We start from the raw sequence: 27,099 nt of genomic DNA on the forward strand, positions 1-27,099 counted from the left end.
ACCTCCTCCAACTCCATTCTGATTTAATCCCTTCTTTCTCTCCCAACCCTTCTCTTAACTTTTTGTTCTCTTTACAGTATTTGAATGGCTGTGCTGATAAATTCTTCTTTCAATTATAAACACATGTGATTTGATGGTGATTAAAGAGGCATGTAACAACATCTCTGGATGGAAAGAAATGAAAAAAAAGAAGAGTTTGTTTTTCCACCAGGAGGGCTGGGTTCCAGTCTCACCTGCTCCAGAAGAGTTAGCTTCTGGATAAAGAACTCTTCTAACAGGGAAATGTGGAAATTGGTGTTTGAGAGAAACTATAAGTTTATTGTAAAACCCTGCATAAATCTCTCAAAGCCTTTTGCTGTCTGATTGAGTGTACAGATATCAGTTGGATAAAAACTAGCTGACCCTCTCCAGGTGGCTCACACACTCAGAGCTGGGTAATAGGATGTAGCCTCATGAATATCCACATTCTTCCTCAACCGAGGATTCCCCAGCTCTGCTGTCGACAGGGCCCTCGATCGGGTCCAACCCATCTCCCACGCTTCTGCCCTCACCCCTTCGCTTCCCTCCTGCAACAGTGATCGGGTTCCCCCTTATCCTCACCCACCATCCCACCAGCATCCAGAAGATCATCTGATGCCATTTCTGTCACCTCCAGCAAGATGCCACTACCAGACACAAATTCCCCTTCCCTCCCTTGTCTGCCTTCCGCAGGGACTGTTCCCTCCCCGACACCCTGGTCCACACTTCCTTCACCCCCAACACCTCCCCACAGCCCTATGGCACTTCCCCCTGTAACCAGAGAGGGCGCAACACTTCACCTGCATTTCCAAGAATCTAGTCTACTGCATTCGCTGCTCACAATGTGGTCTCCGCTACATTGGGAAAACGAAGCATAGACATCTACATTCTGCTCGCAAAAAAGACCCTGAGCTACCAGTTGCCTGCCCCTTCAATGCACCATCCTGCTCCCTGACCAACATCTCTGTCTCCAGCTTGCTACAGTGTTCCAGTGAATCCCAACTCAAGCTGGAGGAACAACACCTCATTTTCCACTTGGGGACCCTACAACCCTCTGGACTCAATATTGAGTTCAATAATTTTAGGGCCTATTTCTTCTAAATCCCAGCCCCCCCCCCCCACCAGGCCTTGTTATCACAGCCTGCCAATTACACACCCGCCGTTGTTAGTCACTAACAGCCCCCATTAACAACCATTCACCTTCCCAGCCTGATCGTTAGCAACTCCTTTGTCCAACTGTCTTTCTATCTCTTTGGGCTCTATCCTACCGTTTACTCCCTGCCCCACCCACCTCCCTAATTTCTGCATATAAACTGACGTTTTCCCAGCCACCGTCAGTTCTGAGGAAGGGTCACAGGACCCGAAACATTAACTCTGTTTTCTCCTCCACAGATGCTGCCAGTCCTGCTGAGCTTTTCCAGCAACTTTGTTTTTGTAGCCTCATGAAGGAAGCAAGGAAGTTTTGTCTGGAAATGGCGGCTTTGGGCTGGGTTAACTTTCTGCATGTCACGTTTCTTTATTTGAGGAAGAAAAGAAGACAGCGGGGAGGTGAGGGATTTCCACAACTGTCAGGACATGGTCAAAGCAGAAGGGAAGAGGCTGGTACAATTTCACCAGAGTATGCATGTAAATTGGAACTCTCTCCGCACCTTGAAGATGTTGAGGCTCGTTAAATTGCTCAGACAGGGTCCAGGCATGTTCAGAGTTTGATTTCAACTTGCACATCACAAAATTCACACCAAACTGATTACTTGTTTCCCAAATATGCACCCTGCACCTTGTTCTTGCTCAGTTATCCCTTCATTGATATATAATCATCACCTCTTCCCTAGTTCCCTGGTCTTGGGCATTCCTGCCACACCCTACTAAATGAGTGAGTTGAAGGATAAGTTTAAAAGTAAGATGAGATTTTGTAAGGTTAAGGTTTTATGGTAGATTGAGTTAAGATGAAGATCAGCTCTGACCTCATTGAATGGCAGAACTAACTTGAGGGGTAGAATGGCCTCCTTTCATTCTTGTTTCTGCACACACTGCAGGAAGTGTTATGCACGGCTTTTCAAATTCTTTTTGCATGTAATGGTATGACGTATGCACTGGTGTGTGTTGGAGTTCCAGAGCAAATGTCCATGCAATGCTGCCCTCCCTGAAAGATTCCAGTGTTTAGTTTGGTGCTGTCTTAACTGGCTCGTGTTTGCGATCAGATCGAGAACAGCAAAACTGGCAACACAGCGGTCCACCAAGTTTAGTCATCTTCCGTTTTACTTAACTCACCTCTGAATGAAGAAGGCACTGCGCCTGTTCCAGGAGCTTGAGTGTAAAATCTAGGCTGACCCTCTCAGTGCAATGCCGAGGGTGTGCTGTGCTTTTGTAGGTACCATCTTTCAGATTAAACGTTCAACCAAAGTTTGCGTAAGGGGCATTGTTGTAAGAAGAGCAAGAGAATTCTCCATGATCCTGACGAAGGGTCACTGAACTCAAAACATTGATTCAGTTTCTCACGCTCCACACATGCTGCCGGACCTGCTGAGTTTGTCCGCAATTTCTATTTTTGTTTGAGTTCTCCCTGGTGTTTGGATAAATTTTAATATCATAATCAACGTGCATGAAATGTTATATTGCTAATTATCCATTTATCAAAGCAGGGACTGGTCTGTTTTCTGCAATTGTTTATTTGTGTTTCATAGACCAATAGAAATACCAGTCTGCCCTCCTTCTTCCTCATCCTGAGAATAGCCAGCTCTTTTATATTTTCTAATCAACCCGTTCAGCGATGTTACGGCACATCCCTGGAGCAGGTGGGACTTGAACCTAAGCATCCTGGCTCAGAGATAGGGACGCTGCCACTGTCTAACCTTTAACAAGCTCTCAAATATGTTCTCAAGTAAATATCAGCTGCCCTTTATTATTTCTGAAGTGGGTTCCGAATCATTCTTGAGGACACCATCAGCTACAGTGTTGCCATGACTTATTGCTGTGCCACACCCGCAACATTGCAACTCCATTCCAGCAGCACTTAGTGAAACGTAAAGTGCTTTGGGACATCCTTTGATGGTGACAGGTGCTATAGAAAGGAAGCCTGTCTTTTCTTGACAACCAAACCCAAGTAGGTTGCAAAATGACTCCCAGCTCTTGCCTCTGACATTGTGTCAGGAATAGTGCTGCTTTGTGAGTTTTTAGTCGAGCAGCTGGGAGGCAATTGACAGATGGAGACTGGCTTTTTGAAATCTTTTATTTGCATAATTATTTACTTTGTTTAATCAACAGATTTTGCAGGTCTCCAAGGCATGGGAGAGTGTAACAGCAAACAACAGATGCTTCAGCTGTGTGTGTGTGTGTGTGTGTGTGTGTGTGTGTGTGTGTGTGTGTGTATGTGTGTGTGTGTGCGCGCTTATAGAAAATGAACTGACTATATTTACAGTGCAAACATGTCGTAAAATCATCAGCGTTCCTTGTTTGTGAAGCTCAGGCTTTTGTATTTTCGAGTAGGGGCCATGAGCTTGCTGTTAAATGTGAGGCAAGATCCCATATGATGTTTTGGGAGTCTTGGAATGTTTAGGGGCACAGAAGGAGGCCACTCAGCCCGTTTGTGTCTGCGGCAGCCCTCCAAAAGTCCAATTCACCTCTAGCCGCCTTCTGCCTGTAACCCTCTCAGATAATACTATTCTCTTCTGAAGGCCTCGATTTAATCTAGCTCCATCCCAGACAGCACTCTCCAGATCCCAACCACTCACCCAGTGAAAAGTTTGATCTTATGTCGCCATTGCTGCTTTTTCCGATTAACATAATCTGCGTCCTTTCTATTCCACCAGTGGCAATAGTTTCTTTCTATTGCCTCTATCTAGACCCGCTAGTATTTTGACTCCTTTTACCAAATCTTCCAGCCTTCTCTGTAAAGGTAACAGAACCAGCGTCCCCATTCTGCTTACAGGACTGAACTGTCTCATTCTTGGAAACATTCTCATAAATGTTTCAATTCATCCATCTAGCTTTTAAAATTCAGGAAAGGTTGAGCCCGGTTTATACAATCTGCCTGTCTCCTCTATGAGAATCCTGCCCTCATCCTGTTATCCATGTAGATCCCAGTGAAACATTACCATTTTCTCTCTCCCCCTCCCGACTCTGGGACTGAAGCTGGGTGGAGCTGCCACGTTGGGACTGGCGGCTACGTGACTGCCTCCTGTTGGTGTCACTGAGTCAATACAGTGGCACTTCCTGCCTGTCTTACAATGCAATGGAAGCAGCATCAACATGTGGACTGTGCTGTACTGCCTACAGGATAGCCTAACTTGGCAGCAGTACCCACTCCTGAGCTATCCCATTTGATGTCTTCCCAGGTGTCCAGTCCAAAGCTCTCCTATACTTATTCAGTTGGAACTAATGCAATCAAATCTATAATCTAGAGCTTGGAAAAACAATCACACAATAAATCAGAATTCCAGCAAACAGGATACTTGAGGAGCTCTGTTCACAGTTAGATCACTGAGTACTGCAATTCAGCCAAACACTCAGGTGCGATGTGGCTAGGATTTCATAACCCATCCACAGTAAATCAGCGATTCACTACAACTTGACTTTCACTTGTATTCCTTGCTGCATGAGAGTCCAGTATCCTGTTGGCTACCGTAACCAATCTCAATGCGGTATCCAGCAGTGTAGAGTAACCAATCCCAGTGCAGTATCCTGCTATGTACGCTAACCAATCCCAGTGTAGTATTCTGTTGTCTACAGTGGACAATCCAAGTGTGGTAGCCTGCTGTCTACAATAACCAGTCCCAGTGTGGTATCAGTGATAATGGGAACTGCAGATGCTGGAGAATCCAAGATAACAAAGTGTGAAGCTGGATGAACACAGCAGGCCAAGCAGCATGTCAGGAGCACGAAAGCTGATGTTTCGGGCCTAGACCCTTCATCAGAGAGGGGGATGGGGAGAGGGTTCTGGAATAAATAGGGAGCGAGGGGGAGGCGGACCGAAGATGGAGAGAAAAGAAGATAGGTGGAGAGGAGAGTATAGGTGGGGAGGTAGGGAGGGAATAGGTCAGTCCAGGGAAGACGGACAGGTCAAGGAGGTGGGATGAGGTTAGTAGGTAGGAGATGGAGGTGCGGCTTGGGGTGGGAGGAAGGGATGAGTGAGAGGAAGAACAGGTTAGGGAGGCAGAGACAGGCTGGGCTGGTTTTGGGATGCAGTGGGGGGAGGGGAAGAGCTGGGCTGGTTGTGTGGTGCAGTGGGGGGAGGGGATGAACTGGGCTGGTTTTGGGATGTGGTGGGGGAAGGGGAGATTTTGAAGCTGGTGAAGTCCACATTGATACCATTGGGCTGCAGGGTTCCCAAGCGGAATATGAGTTGCTGTTCCTACAACCTTCGGGTGGCATCATTGTGGCACTGCAGGAGGCCCATGATGGACATGTCATCTAAAGAATGGGAGGGGGAGTTGAAATGGTTTGCGACTGGAAGGTGCAGTTGTTTATTGCAAACCGAGCGGAGGTGTTCTGCAAAGCGGTCCCCAAGCCTCCGCTTGGTTTCCCCAATGTAGAGGAAGCCGCACCGGGTACATTGGATGCAGTATACCACATTGGCAGATGTGCAGGTGAACCTCTGCTTAATATGGAAAGTCATCTTGGGGCCCAGTGTGGTATCCTTCTGTCTACAATAATCAATCCCAGTGTAGTAACAGTAACCAATCCCAGTGCGTTATTCTGCTGTCTATAATAACCAATCCCAGTGCAGTATCCTGTTGTCTACAGTGACCCATATGATCCATCCAGCCTCCAGTGATTCCAAATTGATGATACTGGTGCCTTTCGGCCTTTTAATCCTGTCCTTACTTATTTGAGTGTGCTACAGCTCACCCTCAAAACTGTATCCAGTGTTCTGTACTTCTCAGTGTTACTTCAGTTTGTTCAGTATTATTTTCCTGGCCCCTATAGCTGTTTGCCTGTTTTCTGACATTCATGAACTTCCCACTTGGTCAGTGATTCCTTCATTGTGTGTTAGTTTCTCTCCTCCATTCACTGCTGCCTTCTGTCAGGTCCTCAATCTCTCATTTGAAGATCCACCATGGCTCACCAATGACCCCAAGCTCAGCCATGACTATGTTGGAGACTGCCAGCTAAAAGCTGGTCAGCATGTTCTCCTCCATCTGCTTCTCCTTTACAATTTGCCTGTGGAATTGAATCAAAGAAAGACCTTGTCTAATATCATCTGGGAAATGCTACACTACATTTTCAGGAACCCACACTATATGAGGGATAGGACAGCACTGGGGAGGGTGCAGAGAAGATTTACCAGGATGTTTCCTGGGCTGGACAGTCTCGGTGATGAAGATAAATTGGACAGAATGGGGTTGGTATCCTTGGAGATAGAAGAGGCACATGATTGAAATGGGTATATTATATATTATAAGGGGCACAGACAGGTTAGACAGGAAGAAACATTTCTCCTTGATAGAGGGATCACTTGTTGGAGGCATGGATTGAAGGTTAGGTGCAGCAGGTTTAGAGGGGACATGAGGAAAATCTTTTCACTCAGTAGGTGGTGGGAATCTGGAACTTCACTAGCTGTAAGAGTGGTAGAGGCAGAAAACCTCATAACATTGAAGAAATATTTAAATGTGCACTTGTGATGGCAAGGCACAGAAGGCCAAATGCTGGAAAATGAAACTAGAATGGTTAGGTGACCAGTGCAGACTTGATGGGCCTTTATCTGTGGTTTAGACCTTTATGACTCTACCTTGCATTCAAATGTTGTGTGAGCCAAAAACCTCTCATCCCTCCCTGTCTCCAATACATGTTGAGAACATGGCACCAACCACCAAAACACATGCTTGAGCTGCATAACAAAGATATATTGAAGGGAAAGCTGGATAAAATGAGAGGGGAAATAAATAGAACGTTATGACGATAAGGTGAGATCAAGACGGTAAGAGCAAGATTGCATGAAGGATAAAGTTCAGCAAAGACAATCTGGGCAGAACTGCCTGTTTTTGTGCAGAGAGTTTGATAGAAAGCTTGGGAAAACCCAAACAATATTTTTGAGATCTTTTTCAAGGAAGGAAAATGTGCTGTCGCCGCTGGTCAGTTGGATAGAGACTTTTCCATTTGGGGGTTCATTTCTGTAGTATCTGCTAAGCCGTTATAACCGCATGCTGATACTAAAGTCCTCACAGTTGTGTAAACTGAGCCGTATTTATATTTCGTCTTCTGTCTGTTTAGGGTCCTTCAGGACTCCCAGGTGGTGTGGGCAACCCAGGACCAGTGGGTGAAAAGGTGGGTGTGTTCTTGTTTGTGTTTTGTGACTGAGCAGGATTCTTGGTAGATCACAAAGGATCTAGTGAACCACTCACTGAAACCCCAAAGGAATCTCTCCAGCCACGGAATGACGTGGGGATTTGGCAGGAACATTGGGAGAACCAAATGAGATAGCTAGCAAGAAGCTTCCCTATCTCAAGAGTAAAGAGTTCCATTTTCCAAGTGAGGCTTGAATGGCAAGTAAAGATTCCCGCTGGTGAGCAGCAAGAAGTCTATTGGCATGGATAGACGTTCTCGTTATTGCATCGTACAGCCTCATTGATATGCATCTTCTACTGTCCCACCTGCTTTATTTAGGGCATAGTGGTAATGTTACTGGACTAGTAATCCCATTACCAAGCTGGCATGATGGCTCAGCGGTTAGCACTGCTGCCTCACAGCACCAGGGACCTGGGTACAATTGCACTCTTGGGTGACTGTGTGGAGTTTGCACATTCTCCCCGTATCTGTGTGGGTTTCCTCTGGCTGCCCCACTTTCCTCCTACAATCCAAAGATGTGCAGTTCAGGGTGGATTGGCCATGCTAAATTGCCCATAGTGCCCAGGGATGTGCAGGCTGGGTGGGTTAGCGATGGGAAATATGAGGTTATGGGGATAGGGTAAGAGGGCAGGTCTGGGTGGGAACTTCTTCAGAGCTCGGTATGGACTTGAAGGGCTGAATGGCCTGCTTCCATACTGTAGGGGTGCCATAATTCTATACAAGAAGTTCTTCAGGTTATAGTTGCATAGTTTGGAAGAAAACCTTTCAGCCACATTGAAAGGTTTTCTTTGCACTGGCTCTGGAAGTTGCACCTGAAATGGTCCTGGTGGAGCTCAGCGCAGTTTGGTGTAACCATTGTGTTTGACCTTCCTTACAGGGAGAGACAGGAGAAGCTGGAGACCCAGGCACACCCGGAGAGCCAGGTATCGCTGTGAGTACCCAACATTGTCTTACTCGTGACTGTCATTGAAACACCGGTGAAGAGTTGACTGCTCGCATCTGCGGTCTCCCTCGCCCCTGAATTGCTCACTCTCAGCTGTGCCACCCTAATTGTTTGGTGGCTTGATGCCAATCTTAGCCTTTCCTCGAGGGAGCAAGTTTGTGGAAAATAAAAGACTGTGTATGGATTTGCAACCATCTCAGCTCCCCCAGCCCCAACCACGTGGTCAGCTATTTCTCCGTGCACGGCAGTAGAAGCCACATCAATGCAGTGACAGATCGATGCTCGGATAGTGCCCTGGGAGTGGTCAATATCGACATGGGAATAGATAGATGACCACTCTGTACATCAAACCAGAGTTTTGATTCAGAGACCGCTTGGAATCTCAAGTATTAACGTGCTCAGATGTTAAATACGTTGTCCTGTTCTTGTTCTGTAAGCCTTTGATTAGATAAAGTTGGGTTTGAGCGTTTATGCTGTATTTGAAGGATTTTTTTTAACATCTCTTATCCAAGGGTCCTAAAGGCGATGTTGGTGATAAAGGGGACGCAGGTCCGCCAGGTGCAGCAGGACCTGCAGGGGTCAAAGGTCCTCCAGGTGAAGATGGTGCTAAAGGCGATGTGGTAAGTGGGCCATTTTCTGTCTGTATCTGTGCATGGATGGACAGGATAGGTTTCCTCAGGGTTGGACTTGAGGGTTACAGAAGGCTCGATTACGGCTCACCAAACTGGGGAAATGAGGATTTATTTTTCTGCTCAGTCACGGATTGTGGGTGTTGCTGTCTAAGCCGGCCAGTTCTACCCATTCTTCTTAGCCCCAAGTGGCATGCTTGGCCATTTCAAAAGGCAGTTAAGGACTCTTAACAATTGCAGTGGGCCTGGAGTCACATGTAGATCAGACCAGGTATGGATGGCAGATTTCCCTCATTAAAGTGCATTAATGAACCAGATGAGTTTTTATGACTGTCAACAGTGGGCTATTGACCATCAGCTTCACTTCCTGAATTTGTTTTTTTTAATGAGTTCACATTTCACCATCTGTCATGTTACTTTGTTATTTTATTCACTTAGTGTGTGGGTATCACTGGCACAGCATTTATTGCCCATCCCTAACTGCCCAGAAGCCTGGTGTCATATGTAGGCCAGACCAGGTAAAGATGGCAGATTTCCTTCCCTAAATGTCATTAGGAAACCAGATGGGTTTTTCCAACAATCGACAATGGATTCACGGTCATCATTAGGCACGTAATTCCATATTTTTATGGAATTCAAATTCCACCATCGGCCATGGCAGGATTTGAACCCATGTCCCCAGAATGTTACCTGGGTCTCTGGATTACTAATCCAGTGACAATACCATGACAGTGCCTCCCCATCATCGTTAAACAGAGAGCAGTTGGGTGGACCATGTCTATACTCCTTGGAGCTTGGGTACCATTGAAAGATGGAAGGTTCATCAGGAGCTTGACAGATTGGGGACAGGGAGGATGTTTCAGCCGGCTTGGGAATCTGGAAAACAAGAACACAGTCTCAGGGTGGAGTGATTAAGGATTGCAATGAGTAGACTTCACTTGGAAGTTTTCTTGCCCTGTCACAAATGCAATTGCCTAATACCTCTCTCTCTCTCTCTCTCTGTCTGTCTCTCTGTGTCTCCTTTTCTCTGACGTCTGATTCTCAGGGTCCAGCTGGTTTTCCAGGTGATCCCGGTCCAACAGGCGAGCCAGGTGTCCCGGTGAGAAGCTAAACCTCAGCGCGCGATTCTTTGATTCCGAAGAAAAGCCACACTGAACTCAAAGTTTTCACTCTGTCTCGCTGCAGACGATGCCAGATCTGCTGAGTTTCTCCAGCACTTTGCTTTCTCATCTTACCCTCCTGATGGTTACTGACACATCGTCTTAAAGTGCACAGCTGACCGGGCCCCTCCCGAACGGCAGGATTATTGACCTCCATGTTCGATCACAACGGCCAACTGGCAGCTGGAGGAAGTCAGAACACCCAGGGAATGGCTGGTGCTTCCATGCTCCCAACGTTGTGATGTTATCCAATTTTTCCCTGCTTTCCGACAACAGATTTCCTTTTGAGTTTGGGGGTCTTTGTCAACCCACATTCATTCATCTCTTCATTCCCCCAAACCCATACAGAACACACCAAACCCTAATGTGCACCAGCATGGTATGAGGCCATTCAGCCTATTATGACTCTACCACTCCCATTGGAAGAGTTCTCCAACATGTTGATTTCTCCAATTTCCTTTCAAAGCTACTATTGAATCTCCTTTTCGTTATTTGTCTGTCAGATAAACACTCACTTTCTTAGACAAAAATCTATTCATTGGCACCCCTGGTTGTTTTCCCAAAGGTTTTTAACTTTTTGTTTCCACTGTAACCAATTGCCTTGTGTTTTTTTTTTGTCTTAGGGGACAGATGGTGGAGTTGGTGAAAAGGGCAGTCTTGGTGATCCTGGCCTGACGGTAGGTGTTTCACTGGACCAAGGAGGGCTGCACACCTCAGAAATCCCTGAGAAATTGTGTTACAATTAATTCTATGGCTTCAACTCCCCCAAGAACAGCAGACAAGGAGTTATACTGACAACCACCTCCACCTTGAGAAAGACCAGATCTCAATTACTGTTGTTACTTCATCTGGTATGAAATGGAAGCCATTGTGACAGAGGAAGGGAATTGTAATGTGACAGTTTCAAGGGTGGTGTTTGACCCTTTAATTAGCCACCTTACAAACTATTTTTTCCCTAAAGCTGTGATTTGATGGGGCCCCAAAGACAAACCTAATCCCAGAATGGCCAGTTTCCACTTGGAAGCATAGAAAGTCAGACAGGACAGAAGCAGACCCTTTGGTCCAACCATCTCATGCTGACCATGTTCCCAAACCAAACTAGTCCCACCCGCCTGCGTTTGGCCCACATCCCTCCAAACCTTTTCTATTCATAACTTTATCCAAATGCCTTTTAAACTTTGTAACTGTGCTTACATCCACCACACACTCTGTGTAAAAACATTGCCCCTCATGTCCTTTTTAAATCTTTCTCCTCTCACCCCAGGGGAAAGACATTTGTTATTCACCTTGTCTATGCCCCTCATGATTTTATAATCCTCTGTAACATCACTTGTCAACCTCCCAGGCTCCAGTGAAAGAAGTCCTATCCTTTCCTGTCTATTATTATAGTCCGAACCTTCCATTCCTGGCAACATCCTGGTAAATCTTCACTGAGCCCTCTCCAATTTAATATTATCCTTCTGATGTGCACAGTATTCTACAAGAGGCCTTACAACCTACACAACTTCAATATGACATCCAAACTCTTATACTCAGTGGTCTCAGCAATGACCGCAAGCATGCTAAACACCTTTTTAACCATCCTGTCTGTGACAAAACCTCCAAAGAATTACGTTCCTGAATCTTTAGGTCTCCCTGCTCTTTGAATCTCGCTAACTTTTCTCTGTTGTGTTTTCAGGGTCCACGTGGTGCATCCGGTGAACCGGGCCCTCCTGGATCGCCTGGAAAGAGAGTGAGTATTTACACTCCCAGGAGTCAAAACTAATCTGGTAGAACTGGCGAGTGGCACACACTGCCCCAACCTCTTCAAAACAGGGCTTCAGTACAGCATCAGCTTTCATTTCTGACAGTTACTGTCTCTCCTCCACTACTCAGTCGACAAGAAGTAAAGGCCTGTCTTTACATAGTGTCAGTTATGACCCAAATCAGTTCACTGCCAGTGAGATTCTTCTAAAGGGTTGGAAGAACAGGATCCCCACACAGCTGGGACAAGATGCTCTGCTTCGACGCTGTTTACCAGGATTCCCAGCAGAACTCCCCAGCTTCCTCAGTACGGCTCTCCCTCAGTGCAGGTTCCCTCAGTGAGGCACTCCCTCAGTGCGACAACCCCTCAGTGTGGCACTCCCTCAGTGTGACATTCTCTTAGTGCGTCACTCACTCAGTGCATCACTCCCCCGCTGAGGCACTTCCTCAGTACGGCTCTCCCTCAGTGCAGGGTTCCCTCAGTGAGGCACTCCCTCAGTGCAACACCCCCTCAGTGCAACACCCCCTCAGTGTGGCACTCCCTAATTGTGACATTCTCTTAGTGTGTCACTCACTCAGTGCATCACTCCCCCGCTGAGGCACTTCCTCAGTACAGCTCTCCCTCAGTGCAGGGTTCCCTCAGTGAGGCACTCCCTCAGTGCAACACCCCCTCAGTGCAACACCCCCTCAGTGCAACACCCCCTCAGTGTGGCACTCCCTAATTGTGACATTCTCTTAGTGTGTCACTCACTCAGTGCATCACTCCCCCGCTGAGGCACTTCCTCAGTACAGCTCTCCCTCAGTGCAGGGTTCCCTCAGTGAGGCACTCCCTCAGTGCAACACCCCCTCAGTGCAACACCCCCTCAGTGTGGCACTCCCTAATTGTGACATTCTCTTAGTGTGTCACTCACTCAGTGCATCACTCCCCCGCTGAGGCACTTCCTCAGTACGGCTCTCCCTCAGTGCAGGGTTCCCTCAGTGAGGCACTCCCTCAGTGCAACACCCCCTCAGTGCAACACCCCCTCAGTGTGGCACTCCCTAATTGTGACATTCTCTTAGTGTGTCACTCACTCAGTGCATCACTCCCTCGCTGAGGCACTTCCTCAGTACGGTGCACCCTCAGTGCAGGGTTCCCTCAGTGAGACACCCCCTCAGTGCTGGACTCAGTGCTGGACTCCCTCAGTGCGACACTCCCTCAGTGCTTCACACCGTCAGTGCGACACTCCCTCAGTGCGTCACACCGTCAGTGCGTCACTCCCTCAGTGCGTCACTCCCTCAGTGCGTCACTCCCTCAGTGCAGCACTCGCTCACTGAGGCACTCGCTCGCTGAGGCACTCGCTCAGTGTGACACTTGCTCAGTGCGTCACTCCCTCAGTGCGTCACACAGTCAGTGTGTCACACCCTCAGTGTGTCACACCCTCAGTGTGTCACACCCTCAGTGCGTCTCTCCCTCAGTGCGTCTCTCCCTCAGTGTGTCTCTCCCTCAGTGTGACACTCCCTCAGTGTGTGACACTCCCTCAGTGTGACACTCCCTCAGTGTGACACTCCCTCAGTGCGTCACTCCCTCAGTGCGTCAGTCCCTCGCTGAGACACTCGCTCAGTGTGGCACTCCCTCAGTGTGACACTCCCTCAGTGCGTCACTCCCTCAGTGCGTCAGTCCCTCGCTGAGACACTCGCTCAGTGTGGCACTCCCTCAGTGTGACACTCCCTCAGTGCGTCACTCCCTCAGTGCGTCAGTCCCTCGCTGAGACACTCGCTCAGTGTGGCACTCCCTCAGTGTGACACTCCCTCAGTGTGACACTCCCTCAGTGCGTCAGTCCCTCGCTGAGACACTCGCTCAGTGTGGCACTCCCTCATTGTAACATTCCTTCAGTGTGTCACTCCCTCAGTGAGGTACTCCCTCAGTGTAACAGTCCCTCAGTTGACACTCCCTCAGTACAGCACTCCCTCAATGTCACACTCTCCTAGTACAGCTCTCCATCAGTGAGGCACTCCCTCAGTGTCACACTCCAGCAGTGTGACAGTGCCTCAGTGTGGCACTGTCTGAGTGCCTTACTCTCTGTGTGACGCTCTCTGTGTCCTCCTTTAGTTCTGTCCTCCCTGACTTATGGCCCTAGTTTGGAAGTGGTTCTGAAATCACAGGGCCTAGGTTTGTACATGGATGTGCTGCAGTCTCCAGGCACTGGTTATGAGTTCCATGTCATGTTGAGATTTCCTGCAGCCAGTTTGCCTGGTGCGTTTGGGAAGATAGGAAGCTGAGTATTAACGAGCTAAGTTGTCATATTAACAAGCTGCTCAACAATGAACAATCCCTTTTAATTGGCATCTTCATGCTGCCTAACGAGAAACTTACCTCAACAGCTGGCAAAAGAAAAACAAGATGGAGCAGATGCGCTTAATGCAATGAGCCTCTCTGGCCTTGATGCTTGATTCCGTCTCAAGTTTCACAATAGCCCACATCGCTCAGAATCCTACAAGAGTTGTCCCAAATTGTTTCAACGATCTTGAACCACCATTCTTGAATGTCATAGAGTGATATCCAGTCTGTGCCCAAGGAGGGAGTGACAGTCATAGGCCAGAACTTCCTCAGTGTGACACTCCGTCAATGTACTCCCTCAGTGTGACACTCACTCAGTGTGGGACTCCCTCAGCATAACACTTCCTCAGTGTGACACTCCCTCAACACGGCAATCCCCTCAATGTGACACTCCCTCAATGAGTTACTGTTTAAGTGACTTACTCCCTCAGTGTGACACTCCCTCAGTGCGACACTCCCTCAGTGTGACACTCACTCAGTGCGACACTCCCTCAGTGTGACACTCGCTCAGTGCGACTCTCCCTCAGTGTGGCACTCCCTCAGTGTGGCACTCCCTCAGTGAGGCACTCTCTCAGTGAGGCACTCTCTCAGTGAGACACTCTCTCAGTGAGACACTCCCTCAGCGTGTCACTCTCTCAGCGTGTTACTCTGTCAGCGTGTCACTCCCTCAGTGTGTCACTCTCTCAGTGAGACACTCCCTCAGTGAGGCACTCCCTCAGTTCGACACTCCCTCAGTGAGGCTCTCCCTCAGTGAGGCTCTCCCTCAGTGTGTCACTCCCTCAGTGTGTCACTCTCTCAGTGAGACGCTCTCTCAGTGAGGCACTCCCTCAGTGAGGCACTCCCTCAGTGTGACACTCCCTCAGTGAGGCACTCCCTCAGTGAGGCACTCCCTCAGTGTGACACTCCCTCAATGTGGCACTCCCTCAGTGAAGCACTCCCTCAATGAGGCTCTCCCTCAGTGTGTCACCATCTCAGTGAGACACTCTCTCAGTGAGACACTCCCTCAGTGTGTCACTCTCTCAGTGTGTCACTCTCTCAGTGAGACACTCTCTCAGTGAGACACTCCCTCAGTGAGGCTCTCCCTCAGTGTGGCACTCCCTCAGTGAGGCACTCCCCCAGTGAGGCACTCCCTCAGTGAGGCACTGTCTCAGTGTGACACTCCCTCAGTGAGGCTCTCTCTCGGTGCGACACTTCCTCGGTGCGACACTCCCTCAGTGTGTCACTCTCTCGGTGGGGCACTGGCGGTAATTCACTGGGTGCAATACCTTAGGCAATGTTTTCTTGCATTTTTGGGATGTCACAGAACAGCAATCCATCCTGCAAAAGGGGATAACCTTGTGGTCTCGAACCTTACTGTCACAGAGCAGTGAATGAAATTCTGTATTGTAATATCTGAAGTTTTGACAACAGTCTCAGGAAACAAAAAAATGCACAAAGGGAATGTGATTTATCCAGTCACCGTAACTCAGCTCCTCACTTGACATCCTATTTCTGAAGCGGGTAATTAATCAGTTTGTTTTAATTTAGTCACTTTGGATGGCCCACACAATGTTGAGAGTTGGCCTTACCGAATCCACTGCATAATATCTTTAATAACAAGCAGCACAGTGTTTTGTAAATTGTAACAATATTGTCACCGTGATTGAAGCCAAATGAATTTAATGAACCATTCAGTTCTCGATGCGAATCACGGGCGACATAGTCAGGGAAAGTCTGAGAACTGGACCGTTTTCTCAAAAAGGGGTTTGGACTGGACTTTAATGTGAAAACATCTCAACGAAAGCGGATTGTACAAAGTTCCGGTCCCTGTTGTCTATGAAGCTGGTAAAAACACGGGGTTTTCATTTTGTGCTGTGTAATTAACTACACTCTGCACGAACACATCAGCGATTAGATTCCACCCCACCCCGACTAGACTGTGCTACTGCCTGTCTGTATGAACACTATGAGTAGCCCTGTCACCTCCTGATCATTCCCATGGTGTTAGGAACTCACTGGTTTCCAACACAGCACCTCTCTCTGTTTCTCCTACAGGGACCACCTGGACCTGCAGGCTCAGAGGGTCGAGAAGGCCTCAAGGGTTCAAAGGTATGACTGTTTAGTTTTTCATAAAAATAAAGATGAGTGTCTTATCCATGAGATACAGAGGGTCAATGGAGAGCCAAAGGGTGTTATCTCCCTGGACTTCCAGAAGGCTTTTGACGAGGTGCTGCACAGGAGGCTGCTGAGTAAGATAAGGGCCCATGGTGTTAGAGGCAAGGTATTAGCATGGATAGAAGATTGGCTGCCTGGCAGAAAACAGAGAGTGGGGTTAAAAGGGTCTTTCTCAGATGGCAGCCGATGACTATTGGAGTTCTGCAAGGATCAGTGTTGGGACCACAACTTTTCACTTTATACATTAATGATCTAGATGAAGGAACTGAGGGCATTCTGGCTACATTTTCAGATGATACAAAGATGGGTGGAGGAACAGGTAGTAGTGAGGAGGTGAGGAGGCTGCAGAAGGATTTAGACAGGTTAGGAGAGTGGGCAAAGAAGTCGCAGATGGAGTACAACGTGAGAAAGTGGGATGTCATGCATTTTGGTAAGAAGAATAGAAGCATAGATTATTTTATAAATGGGGGGAAAATTCAGAAATCAGAAGTGCAAAGGGAGTTAGGAGTCTGAGTCCAAGATTCTGCTCAGGTTAACTTGCAGGTCGAGTCAGTAGTTAGGCAGGCAAATGCAGTGTTGGCATTTATTTTGAGAGGGCTAGAATATAAAAACAGGGATGTGCTACTGAGGCTTTATAAGGTTCTGGTCAGGCCACATTTAGAGCATTGTAAGCAACTTTGGGCCTCATACCTCAGGAACGATGTACTGGCCCTAGAGTGGTTTCAGAGAAGATTCATGAGAATGGTCCCACGAATGAAACTCTGAACTTAGAAACATTTGAGCACCCTGGGGCTATACTCAATGGAGTTTAGAAGGCTAAGGGGGTCAGGGGGGATCTAATTGAAACTCACAGAATACTAAAAGGCCTGGATAGAGTGGACATTGGGAAGATGTTTCCATTGACAAGAGCGACTGGGACTCGAGGACATAACAGAAGATGGTGTGCACAGCCCAAACCATCATGGAAGCCAACTTTCCATCCATGGACTCCATTTAGATGGCTCGCTGCTGTGGAAAGGTCAACATCATCAAAGACCCATCACACCCTGGTAATGACCTCCTATAACCTCTTCCATCAGGCTAAAGGTACAGAAGCCTGAACACATGCACCAGCAAGTTGAGGAACAGCTTCTTCCCAGCTGTTATTACACTGATGAATGGGCTTTCTAGCCTTAAATAACACTGATCTTGCTTACGTTGATCTTACCTAGCACATGCCCTGTGCAATGTATCCCGTATGCCTCTGTCTAAGTCTTTCTGATCTGTACGTGCTTGCTTACAATGATCTGCCTGTCCTGCTTGAAACAAAGCTTTTCACTGTACTCCAGCACATGTAACAATAAATCTATCATTAAAGCAATCACAACCTTAGAGTAAAGGGACGACCCTTTAGAATGTAGATGAGGAGAAACCTCTTCAGCCAGAGGGAAGGGTAAATCTATGAAATTCACTGCCACAGAAGGGGGCTGTGGAGGCCGGGTCATTGAGTACATTTAAGATGGAGATGGTTAGGTTCTTGATTGTCAAGGGGATCAAGGGTTACAGGGAGGTGGGAGAATGGGGTTGAGAGACCTATCAGCCATGATCAAATGGTGGAGTAGATTTGATGGGCCGAATGACCCAATTTCTGCTCCTATGTTTTATGGTCTTATGGGTCTCTGATTTACAAATGCAAAATGTTACAGGGGTATAATTTCAATTATCTGACATATCTGCACCAGCACAGTAAGTAGTGTGTAACTACTGAGCCCATTCGCTTCAGGCCACCCAAATCCTTTTCTCTCTCCTTTCTCTTCTTTTGTCTTCTCTTTCTTTCTTGTCTTCATCTCCCTAAGATCACAGTGACATTGTAGAGGCGCCCGGACTGGGGACCCCCTGGCTTCTATAGGCCCGCGGCCTGGACTGTTGGCGGTGGCAGTGAGACATTGGCTGCAGCAGGGTCTCCTGCCTTTGGTAGGCCGGGAGCAGGGAATTCTAGAGGTGGTGTTGGGTCATGTCTGCTCCAATGTCAGTGACGGAGTGAGAATTTCTGACTTTGTAGTCCCGGAGCAGGGATACTTGGCAGTTGACTGCGAGACAGTGCGGCATGAGGAACTGAGATCTCCCTCGATATATATGGTTTGCCTCGATATATGTGGCAATAGAATCATTCATTCATTCATTAAAAATCATTCATTCATTCATGTCCTGTTCTTGCTCGCGCCTGGTTTACATTGTGAAACTGACTGATGTACAAATCATCTCAGGAATGGAACTCATTTGCGACCCTCGGACTGCCTGTATATGGGAAGGAGTTTGAAAGGTGGAAATTGTCTGCAGCACAATGTCGGACCTTGGCCCTTGGGAACAGGCGTAGATCATTCAGTAAGATCCTGGCTAACCTGATTGTGGCCTGAACTCGAATCTTCTCTCTGATCCCCATCATCCATGTCTCCTGTGTCTATCAAGAGCTTGGCTTTGAATATATTCATGGATCTGCACTCTGCTCTCCAGAGGTGTGAATCCCACAGTCCAGCGATCTTCTGTGAAAAATAAAAAACACAATTGTTTTCACTTCAGTCTCAAAAGCAAGGCCTCTCATTCTTAAACATACTCCTGCACTCCTTGTCATTCCAACAGGGGGAATCTTAGAATCCACTCTGCCAAATCCCCTCAGGACCATGTGTACACTAATTGGGAAGGGGGTTTGTTATCAGAATTGGATACAGTGGAAAAATTCAGCTTAATTAGAAATGTTTCTCAAATTGCAATCTCAAAATTGGCAGAAGTTGGTTTCTAAAATGTTGATGATTTACATAGTACAGACAAAACACACATAAAGCTGTGTCAATATTCCCTGCATGCTTCTTGAGCATTGCAAATAATTTGGTCGTGATTGGTGGTGAATTGTGATCAACAGCGAAAGCTGCTAAAACCAATTTTGTATTCTCCACTCAGTCGTGTCTCTGGGGGGATATGATGGATTGTACTTAATTCTGCATTTAAAATGTCATTTTGTTTCAAGAGCTATTTTCACAATGCTCAAATTCTCCAAAAAAAAAGCTCATTCCCAATTTGTGGGCATCACTGGCTGGGCCAGTGTTTATTGCCCATCCTAATTGCCCCTGGAGAAGGTGGTGGTGAGCTGCCTGTTTGAATTGCTGAAGTTTTGAATGCATATGCTGGTAACAGAGGAATTCTGAGACTTTAAGCCAGCGACAATGAATGAATGGTGATATATTTCCAAGTCAAGACGATGAGAGGCTTGGAGGGGAACTTGCAAGGGGGGCTGTTTCCATGCATCTGCTGCCCTTATCCTTCTGGATGGAATGTGTCTGTTGTCTCTCATTACTCCAAATGTAGTTAGACCAGACCCTTAAACAGCCTCAGCAGCACATCTCTGCTCTTGTATTCTAGCCCTCTTGAAATGAATGTTAACTTTAAGGTTGCATTTGCGCTCCTAACTGCCAACTGAACCTGCAAGTTAATCTTAAAAAAAACTGTCCTGAACTAGGACTCCCAACATACATTGTGCTTCACATTTCCCAAGTCTTGCCCCATTTAGAAAATGGTCTACATCTTTATTCTTCTTACCAAAGTGCATAACCTTACGTTTTTGCACATTGTATTCCATTTATCAGGTGTTTGGAAGGGCAGACTAGTTGGCTTAAGAGAAAAGGCTCTTAACTTAGTCATGTCGTGGAATTAAGCATTTGCCTTTTAGGATACACTCCTTATAACCACAATATCACAGTTATTAGCCAAATGACTCCACGTGACCTTGTTTATTTTTCACACAGGGTTCTCTGGGACAGGAAGGCCCAGCAGGCAGGACCGGGCCTATAGGCCCACAAGGGTCACCAGGCAACGTTGGACCAAAAGGTCTCCGAGGGATACCTGGCCCTACAGTAAGTGAAGATGCAAAGAGAATGTGATCGCTGCCATTACAAATTGCTGCATATATTAACAAATAATCCCTCACAATGTCTTTTCTTCTTCAACAGGGAGAACAAGGCCTCCTCGGACCCCCTGGCCAGGCCGGTCCCCCAGGACCAATGGTAAGATGGGAACAGTCCCTTGAATCTGATCTGCTATTCAGTGTTACCATGGCTGGTCTGCACCAGACTCCTATCTGCTTGCCTGTACTCCACACATTGTAAGCGAGCAAAGCTCTGGCAGTCTCACAATTCAAGTTATTACTGCAGAAAGGAGAGAAGTGTTGCCAAAACTTTTCATCTTGGTCTCATCATCAGGATATTTCACAAGAATACTGTCTTTCAAATCATCACAACAATTTAAAGGACAGGAGGAACAGGCAGTTAACTTGTTAAGTGGTTACCTACTGCCCTTTTTTCAGAGAAACATAGCAAATAGGAGGAGGCCATTCGTCACACTGAGCCTGTTGTCCATTCAATAGGATCATGGTTGATCTTCCAATTCAGTATCCTGTTCCCGCTATCTCCCCCAAACCCTTTTATCCCTTTAGCCCTAAGATCTATATCTAATTCTTTCTTGAATACATTCAATGTTTTGACTTCAACTACTTTCTGCAGTAGTGAATTCCACAGGCTCCCCACTCCTTGGGTGAAGTCACTTCGCGTCACCTCAGTCCTAAATAGCCCACCCTGCAGCGTTAGACTGTGAGCCCCTGGTTCTGGACTCCCTAGTCATCGGAACTGTCCTTCCTGTGTTTTACCCTGTTTAGTCCTGTTAGAATTTTATAGGTTTCTATGAGACTACCCCCATCTCATTTTTCTGAGCTCAAGTGAATACAACCCTAACTGATTCAGTCTCCCTTTATATGTCAGTCCTGCCATCTCAGGAATCAGTCTGATAAACCTTCACCACAACCCCTCCATCGTCAGAACATCCTTCCGAAGATAAGGTGACAGAAACTGCTCACAATATTCCAAGTGCAATCTGACCAGAGCCTTAAACAGCCTCAGCAGTATGCCTCTGCTCTTGTATTCTAGCCCTCTTGAAATGATTACCAAAATTGCATTTGCCTTCCTAACTGCCAACTGAACCTGTATGTTAGCCTTAAGAGAATCCTGAACTAGGATTCCAAAGTCTTCTCGCATTTCAGATTTCCAAAGCCTTTCCCTGCTTAGAAAATAGTCTACACCTCTATTCTTCTGACCAATGTGCATAAACTCACACTTTTCCTCATTGTATCCCATCTGCCGCTTATATGCTCATTCTCCTAGCTTGTCCAAATCTTTCTGCAGCTTCCCTGCATCTTCAACACTGCTGTTCCCTCCACCTAACATTGTGTCATCTACAAACTTAGTTAAAACGCCCTCAGTTCCTTTATCCAGATTGTTATGTATCAAATGAAAAGTTGTGGCCCCAACACTGAACCCTGCAGGACTCCACTAGTCACTGGCTGCCATCCTGAAAAAGAATTCCTTATCCCCACTCCCTGCCTTTTGTCAGTCAGCAAATGGTCTATCCATGCAATACCCGGCCCTTAATACTGTGGGCTATTAGTTTATTTAATAGCCTCCTGTGCAGCACCTTGACAAGGACCTTCTGCAAATTCAAAATAGTTCACATCCACAGTCTCTCGTTTGTCTAATTTCATTGTTGCCTCCTCAATGAGTTCTACCAGATTTGTCAGCCCTGTTTTACCATGTGCTTCCAAGTTCTCCATAATCGCATCTTTAGTAATGGGCTCTAAAACCTCATCAATAACAGCCAGGCTAAACAGCCTATAGATTCCTGTCATCTGCCTCTCTCCCTTCTCAAACAAGAGTGTTACATTAGCCATTCTACAGTCCTGTGGGACCTTCTCTGGCTCCAGTGATTCCTGAAAGATCACCACCAATGCCTCTACAATCTCATTGGCTATCTCCTTCAGAACTTTGGGGTGTAGTCCAACTGGTCCAGGTGACTCATCCACCTTCAGACCTTTTTTCTTGCCAAGCACCTTCCCCTTAGTCATGGCCTGTATAATCGCCACAGCTCCCTGACCCATTTGAAATTCTGGTATGCTTCTGGTGTCTTCCACCGTGAAAACTGATGCAAAATGACTATTCAGTTCATCTACCACTGCCTTGTTCTCCATTACTACATGTCCAGCCACATTTTCCCAGCCGTCCAATGTCTACTCTTGTCCCTCTCTTACCTTTTATGTTTCTAAATCAAACTCTTACAATTTTCTTTTATTCTACGAGCTAGCTTACTTTCATATTTTATTTTCTGTCCCATGTGAGTGTGTGTGTGTGTGTGTGTGTGTGTGTGTGTGTGTGTGTGTGTGTGTGTGTGTGTGTGTGTGTGTGTGTGTGTGTGTGTGAATTGCTTGCTTTGAATTGTTTAACTCTCTGTTTGCTTCCATTGCTTAGGGTCCTCCTGGTATGCCTGGTCTCCGGGGTGCTCAAGGGTTAAAAGGTGACAAGGTGGGTAAATCTCACTTGGAGAGATGCCGTACTAGTGAAGGATTGCTGCCCGGATTTTATTTTCCTCAATTAATTTAGCCATCACACTGGACTGTGGAATCAAATTCCCATTTACCCCAGCTTCATTGAATGTCCTTCGGTGACAATATGATACATACACAGGGCTGACTTTTACAGTCCCATAACTGGGGTTTTTAGCCTGACAGTGAGCATCATGTAAGATTGTTGAATGGCTATTGATCCTCTATCCTGCTTGGCGCAGCCCTGCAACCTCTTCCCCATGATGTTGAGGCACACTAGCCTGGATAATAATACTTGGGCGTTTTGAGAGTCTTAAGTGGCTAATTGTTGCCCCAGTTCAGCCCCTCAATCCCCCTCCACTGGGCAGGAGCAGGGGGGCAGGACTGTGAAGGCTGCTCTCTTAGCAAGTGGGAGGCATAACATTCACTTTGGGGACCTCTCCCCTTTGCCCTCCTCCTCTTTGTTCCTCCCCATCTAGTCTCCAAATCCCACTTCCTCAACCCTCTTTGATCCCCTTCCTTTCCGCTTGAAAAGCCTGGGACTTGGCTGGGTCCACATCCTGCTGAGGATCTCCCTGGATCTCCTGTGGACCCACTGCTGAGCTCTGATGCTGCTCAAGCCACTGAGGGATGGGACCTGATCGTCTAGTCACTGATTTTGGAAGAGATCACGAGCATGCCATCACCCTCCCAAGTCTGTAGAATCCAGCCTAGACATTTACAAATGTATACATACACGCGCACACGCAAATACATGCACACAAAACCACATTCACACACATACTCGCAAAAACACATACACTCATACATATACACACATGTGTACTTGTACCCACACACAAAGTGGATACACACGTATATGTACAAAAAAGCAAATAGCAATACATAAACACATGTGCACAAGCAAACCACATGTAAAAGCATACACACAATTAAATGCACTGGCGCATACACACACACACACACACACACACACACACACACACACACACACACACACACACACACACACACACACACACACACACACACACACACACACACACACACACAATTCATAGAATATAAAACAGTACAGCACAGCCCACGATGTTGAGCTGACCTATTATCCTATTCATCAATTCATTGATGATCCCCAGAGGACTTCTACAGTAACTGAAATAACTTGTAAGATTGTTCCAAACGGACCTACACTCTACTCTTTTAGTTTTGAGTGACAGTTGTTCTTTCGTCCTATATCATGTGATGGAATTCTAACTTGCCATAACTCTGAGTGAAAGGCTGTGAGCACTGCAGTGGGCTGGATGGCCAGCCCTTCGCAGAATCAGTCTGGTGATTGAACAGGGTCAAGTGGGAGACCCACTGAGCTCCAAGCATTTTGGATGGTGACTGATGCATCAGCAACGTTCTCACTCTCATGTTGTTCTTCCCTGGTTGACTTTTCTAGGGGCACGTTGGATTAATTGGGTTAATTGGACCTCCTGGTGAGATGGGTGAGAAGGGAGATCGAGGTCTCCCAGGAATCCAAGGGATACAAGGCACCAAGGGGGATGTGGTAAGCACAAGCAACGCACAGTGATTACAATTTACAATTCAGACCTAAAACTTTTATCTTCCAGCTAGTGTCTCTGATATTGTTGGGTGTGAGAGCCAGTGGTTCTGGAGAGTGTTACATTCTGAGAGAGACCAGTAACTATACATTTCAAAAAGAAAATATCAAGATCTCGATTGTTTAGTGAAAGAATTCATAGGTTTCCACAATTTAGAACAGAAAAAGTTTAACATTACAACAGTCAAACAAGCATACACCAAATATCCTCTCAATCTTCTTTACGCTAAAACCCAGACTCCACATAAGTTAAAAAAAATGAATTGACAGCAAATTGTAGTCACTTACAAACTATAGAACATTATTTAATGGGGGGTACAACCAAGACAGACCTTATGAAATGGTTCTACAATGTGCTCAGCATATATATCATCAATCACAGTCATGAGATCCTGTCTTCCTCATGAAAAATTTCAGCTCCTCTCCTGGATATAGCCCAAGTCCCAACTGCTAGAAGCAACTTACCAACCCAAATTCCATAGGTACAGTCAGAACTGGGAATACCACACAACCACAGAGCCTCCTCCACTCTGACTGTGATGCTTTGAATGGTTTTAATCCATCCATTATCTTCAAATAACAGAAACAGCTACAACAACCACATCTTTGCTTCTTCACAGCTTCAGGTTTCAGTCTTTGTCTTCATCAGTCTGCTTGTACTGCCCCACTGGACTCACCATCTATGTCTGAGCTGGGGTAGTGAACTGTCCTCTTTATACAATACAGCACGTTTCAGACTCCCCCAGAAGTTTTGGTTTCTGAAATAACTGTGCAGATGCCGATATCCCATCACCAAGCCACACTTTATTTACATGACCACAGGACACTGGCTAGGCCTCTGAAGTGAGGAGACTCTAAATCCCCTCTTTATATCTGTCAGCCAAGGCTTCCTGATTGACCCAAGTTAACAGCCCCGATCAAGGATCTTGTAGTTCCAATCACTACAGTTTCTAATCTCAGTTACAGTCCTCATTTTGCAAGGAATCTTGAAGAAACACTTTTTCTTAGTTTCCCTTCTTCCGTTCCTCTTTTCTCCTTTTCCTTTTACAATTAGGATCCATTTGAAAAATAAAATGCGAGCTTTGAAACCAGTTTCCATAGCCAGGGCTTAATGAAAAGGTGGACTAATTGGATGCCAGTCCAGTTGAGGGTAATGATCTATGTTTGATCATTACCCTCAACTGACCACTGTTACTTTTGGAGAGTGTAGTATGTGCTCTATGCGCTTTCTGATCTTAAAGTCAACCTCGTCAATATGTTTTCCTCATGCAGAGTATCTAATTTATGTTTTGAAAGCATGAGAGTCAAACAGTTCAGCTTCCTCAATGAGTGCGGTAACTTTCCAAAATGTTTATAAGTCTTGCTGTCACCTCTCAGTTTATCTTTATATGTGTCTATGAGCCGTCCCATAGATGATACTATCTCAGCTTGTGATTAGGTTCATGACTTAATCTTCTCTTCTTTTTTTTCCTGCTTTCAGGGTCTCCAAGGTTTGAGTGGTCCAATAGGCCCACGTGGATCTCCTGGTTTACCAGTAAGTAGACAAACTACAGTTTCTGTAAGAATGCTATCCACCAAATTAGCACTCTGGTCCTTCTGCTGTCTACTCGCCGGCTTTCTGCTCTTGCCTTGGAACTCTGGCAGGGAGGCAGTGACATGGTGGTAATGTCACTGCACCCAGAATCCAGGAACCCAATGTTCTGGAGATCTGGACTCAAATTTCACCGTTGCCAATGGTGATATTTGAATTCCATAAAAGCTTAGCCAAATGGTCACCATGTGATATAACTGCAAAAGCCCAGCTAGTTCTCTAATTCCCCTCTGGGGAAGAGAATCTGGCATCCTTACCTGCTGCGGCCCATATATGACTCTTTTCTCTAACTACCTCTGGGCAGTTAGAGATGGGCAATGATTGAAACAAGATGGCTGCCACATCCCATGAACAATAACTTATTTCGATGATACGGAGACAGCATGGGACTATTCTGAAGCATTGACTTTCTTGATGACTTGTTGACTAAGGCTGTCATATTCCCCTCTCCCTGTTCTTTTTGATTTAGGGTCAACAGGGTTCAAAAGGATCGAAAGGTTCTGAAGTAAGTAGCTTGATGGATTATTTAATTGGGGTCCGTGATGGATAAATTTGGGCAGCATCAACTCCAGGTCCTCGAACTGACCATCGTGTGCTCTCACTTTTTCTCCTTGCAGGGACCAGTGGGATTCAAAGGCGACCCTGGACCCCCTGGCCCTCCAGGTCCACCTGTAAGCTTTGTTTCTTGTCGGGGAAGTGAGGGAAGGCAGGGGGCATGTGGAGGTCAGGGAACGGGCAGTGGGAGAGAGAGCTGTGGGAGGTACCGGGAGAATGGATGGAACTGGCATTGTCACCTGAAGACTTCACCTGGACGTAGACCTATCTGGCAGGCAATGGAGGGTGTACAGCACAGAAAAGGCCCTTTAGCCCATTGAGCTTACACTGACCATCTCACCATTCTAATCCCATTCCCAGCAAATTGTCCAGAAGGTGTAAGAGGATTTTAAAGTTCACCTATTTTTATCCATTTGGACATGAGATGCCCATTCTATGTTTTTCTTCACTAACTGGCTCTAGTACCAGGGCGGTTTTCTGAGTCCATCACATTCCTGAGGTGGCACTTGAACGCAGAACTCCAGGTCCAGAAGTAGGGACACTGCCACCACACCACAAGATCCAGTTGACAGATTATACTTGCAATAATTAAGCATTTTCTCACAGGATAACAAAAAGGCCCCATTGAACTCCTTGTTACTCCTGGGAAATCTTCAAAGACCATCGAATTACTTACAGGTTTACATTTCTGACTCGGAA

At 46.5% G+C, this 27,099-nt stretch overlaps 1 protein-coding gene across 3 annotated transcripts in view; it reads left to right on the top strand.

Annotated features, from left to right (window-relative positions):
• LOC125447449 (collagen alpha-1(XI) chain-like) overlaps window positions 1-27,099 on the top strand; it is a 275,479-nt gene that overhangs the window by 226,065 nt on the left and 22,315 nt on the right. For all 3 annotated transcript variants that reach the window (XM_048521800.2, XM_048521802.2, XM_048521801.2), the window contains 14 exons: window positions 7,228-7,281; window positions 8,180-8,233; window positions 8,758-8,865; window positions 9,920-9,973; window positions 10,658-10,711; window positions 11,713-11,766; window positions 16,129-16,182; window positions 20,028-20,135; window positions 20,232-20,285; window positions 22,572-22,625; window positions 24,093-24,200; window positions 25,735-25,788; window positions 26,315-26,350; window positions 26,463-26,516. In XM_048521800.2, the coding sequence (XP_048377757.2) occupies window positions 7,228-7,281; window positions 8,180-8,233; window positions 8,758-8,865; window positions 9,920-9,973; window positions 10,658-10,711; window positions 11,713-11,766; window positions 16,129-16,182; window positions 20,028-20,135; window positions 20,232-20,285; window positions 22,572-22,625; window positions 24,093-24,200; window positions 25,735-25,788; window positions 26,315-26,350; window positions 26,463-26,516 (900 nt within the window). The remainder of the gene's footprint in view (window positions 1-7,227; window positions 7,282-8,179; window positions 8,234-8,757; window positions 8,866-9,919; window positions 9,974-10,657; window positions 10,712-11,712; window positions 11,767-16,128; window positions 16,183-20,027; window positions 20,136-20,231; window positions 20,286-22,571; window positions 22,626-24,092; window positions 24,201-25,734; window positions 25,789-26,314; window positions 26,351-26,462; window positions 26,517-27,099) is intronic.

The sequence above is a fragment of the Stegostoma tigrinum genome, chromosome 35 (genome assembly GCF_030684315.1).
Source record: "Stegostoma tigrinum isolate sSteTig4 chromosome 35, sSteTig4.hap1, whole genome shotgun sequence".
NCBI classification, from domain to species: Eukaryota; Metazoa; Chordata; class Chondrichthyes; order Orectolobiformes; family Stegostomatidae; genus Stegostoma; species Stegostoma tigrinum.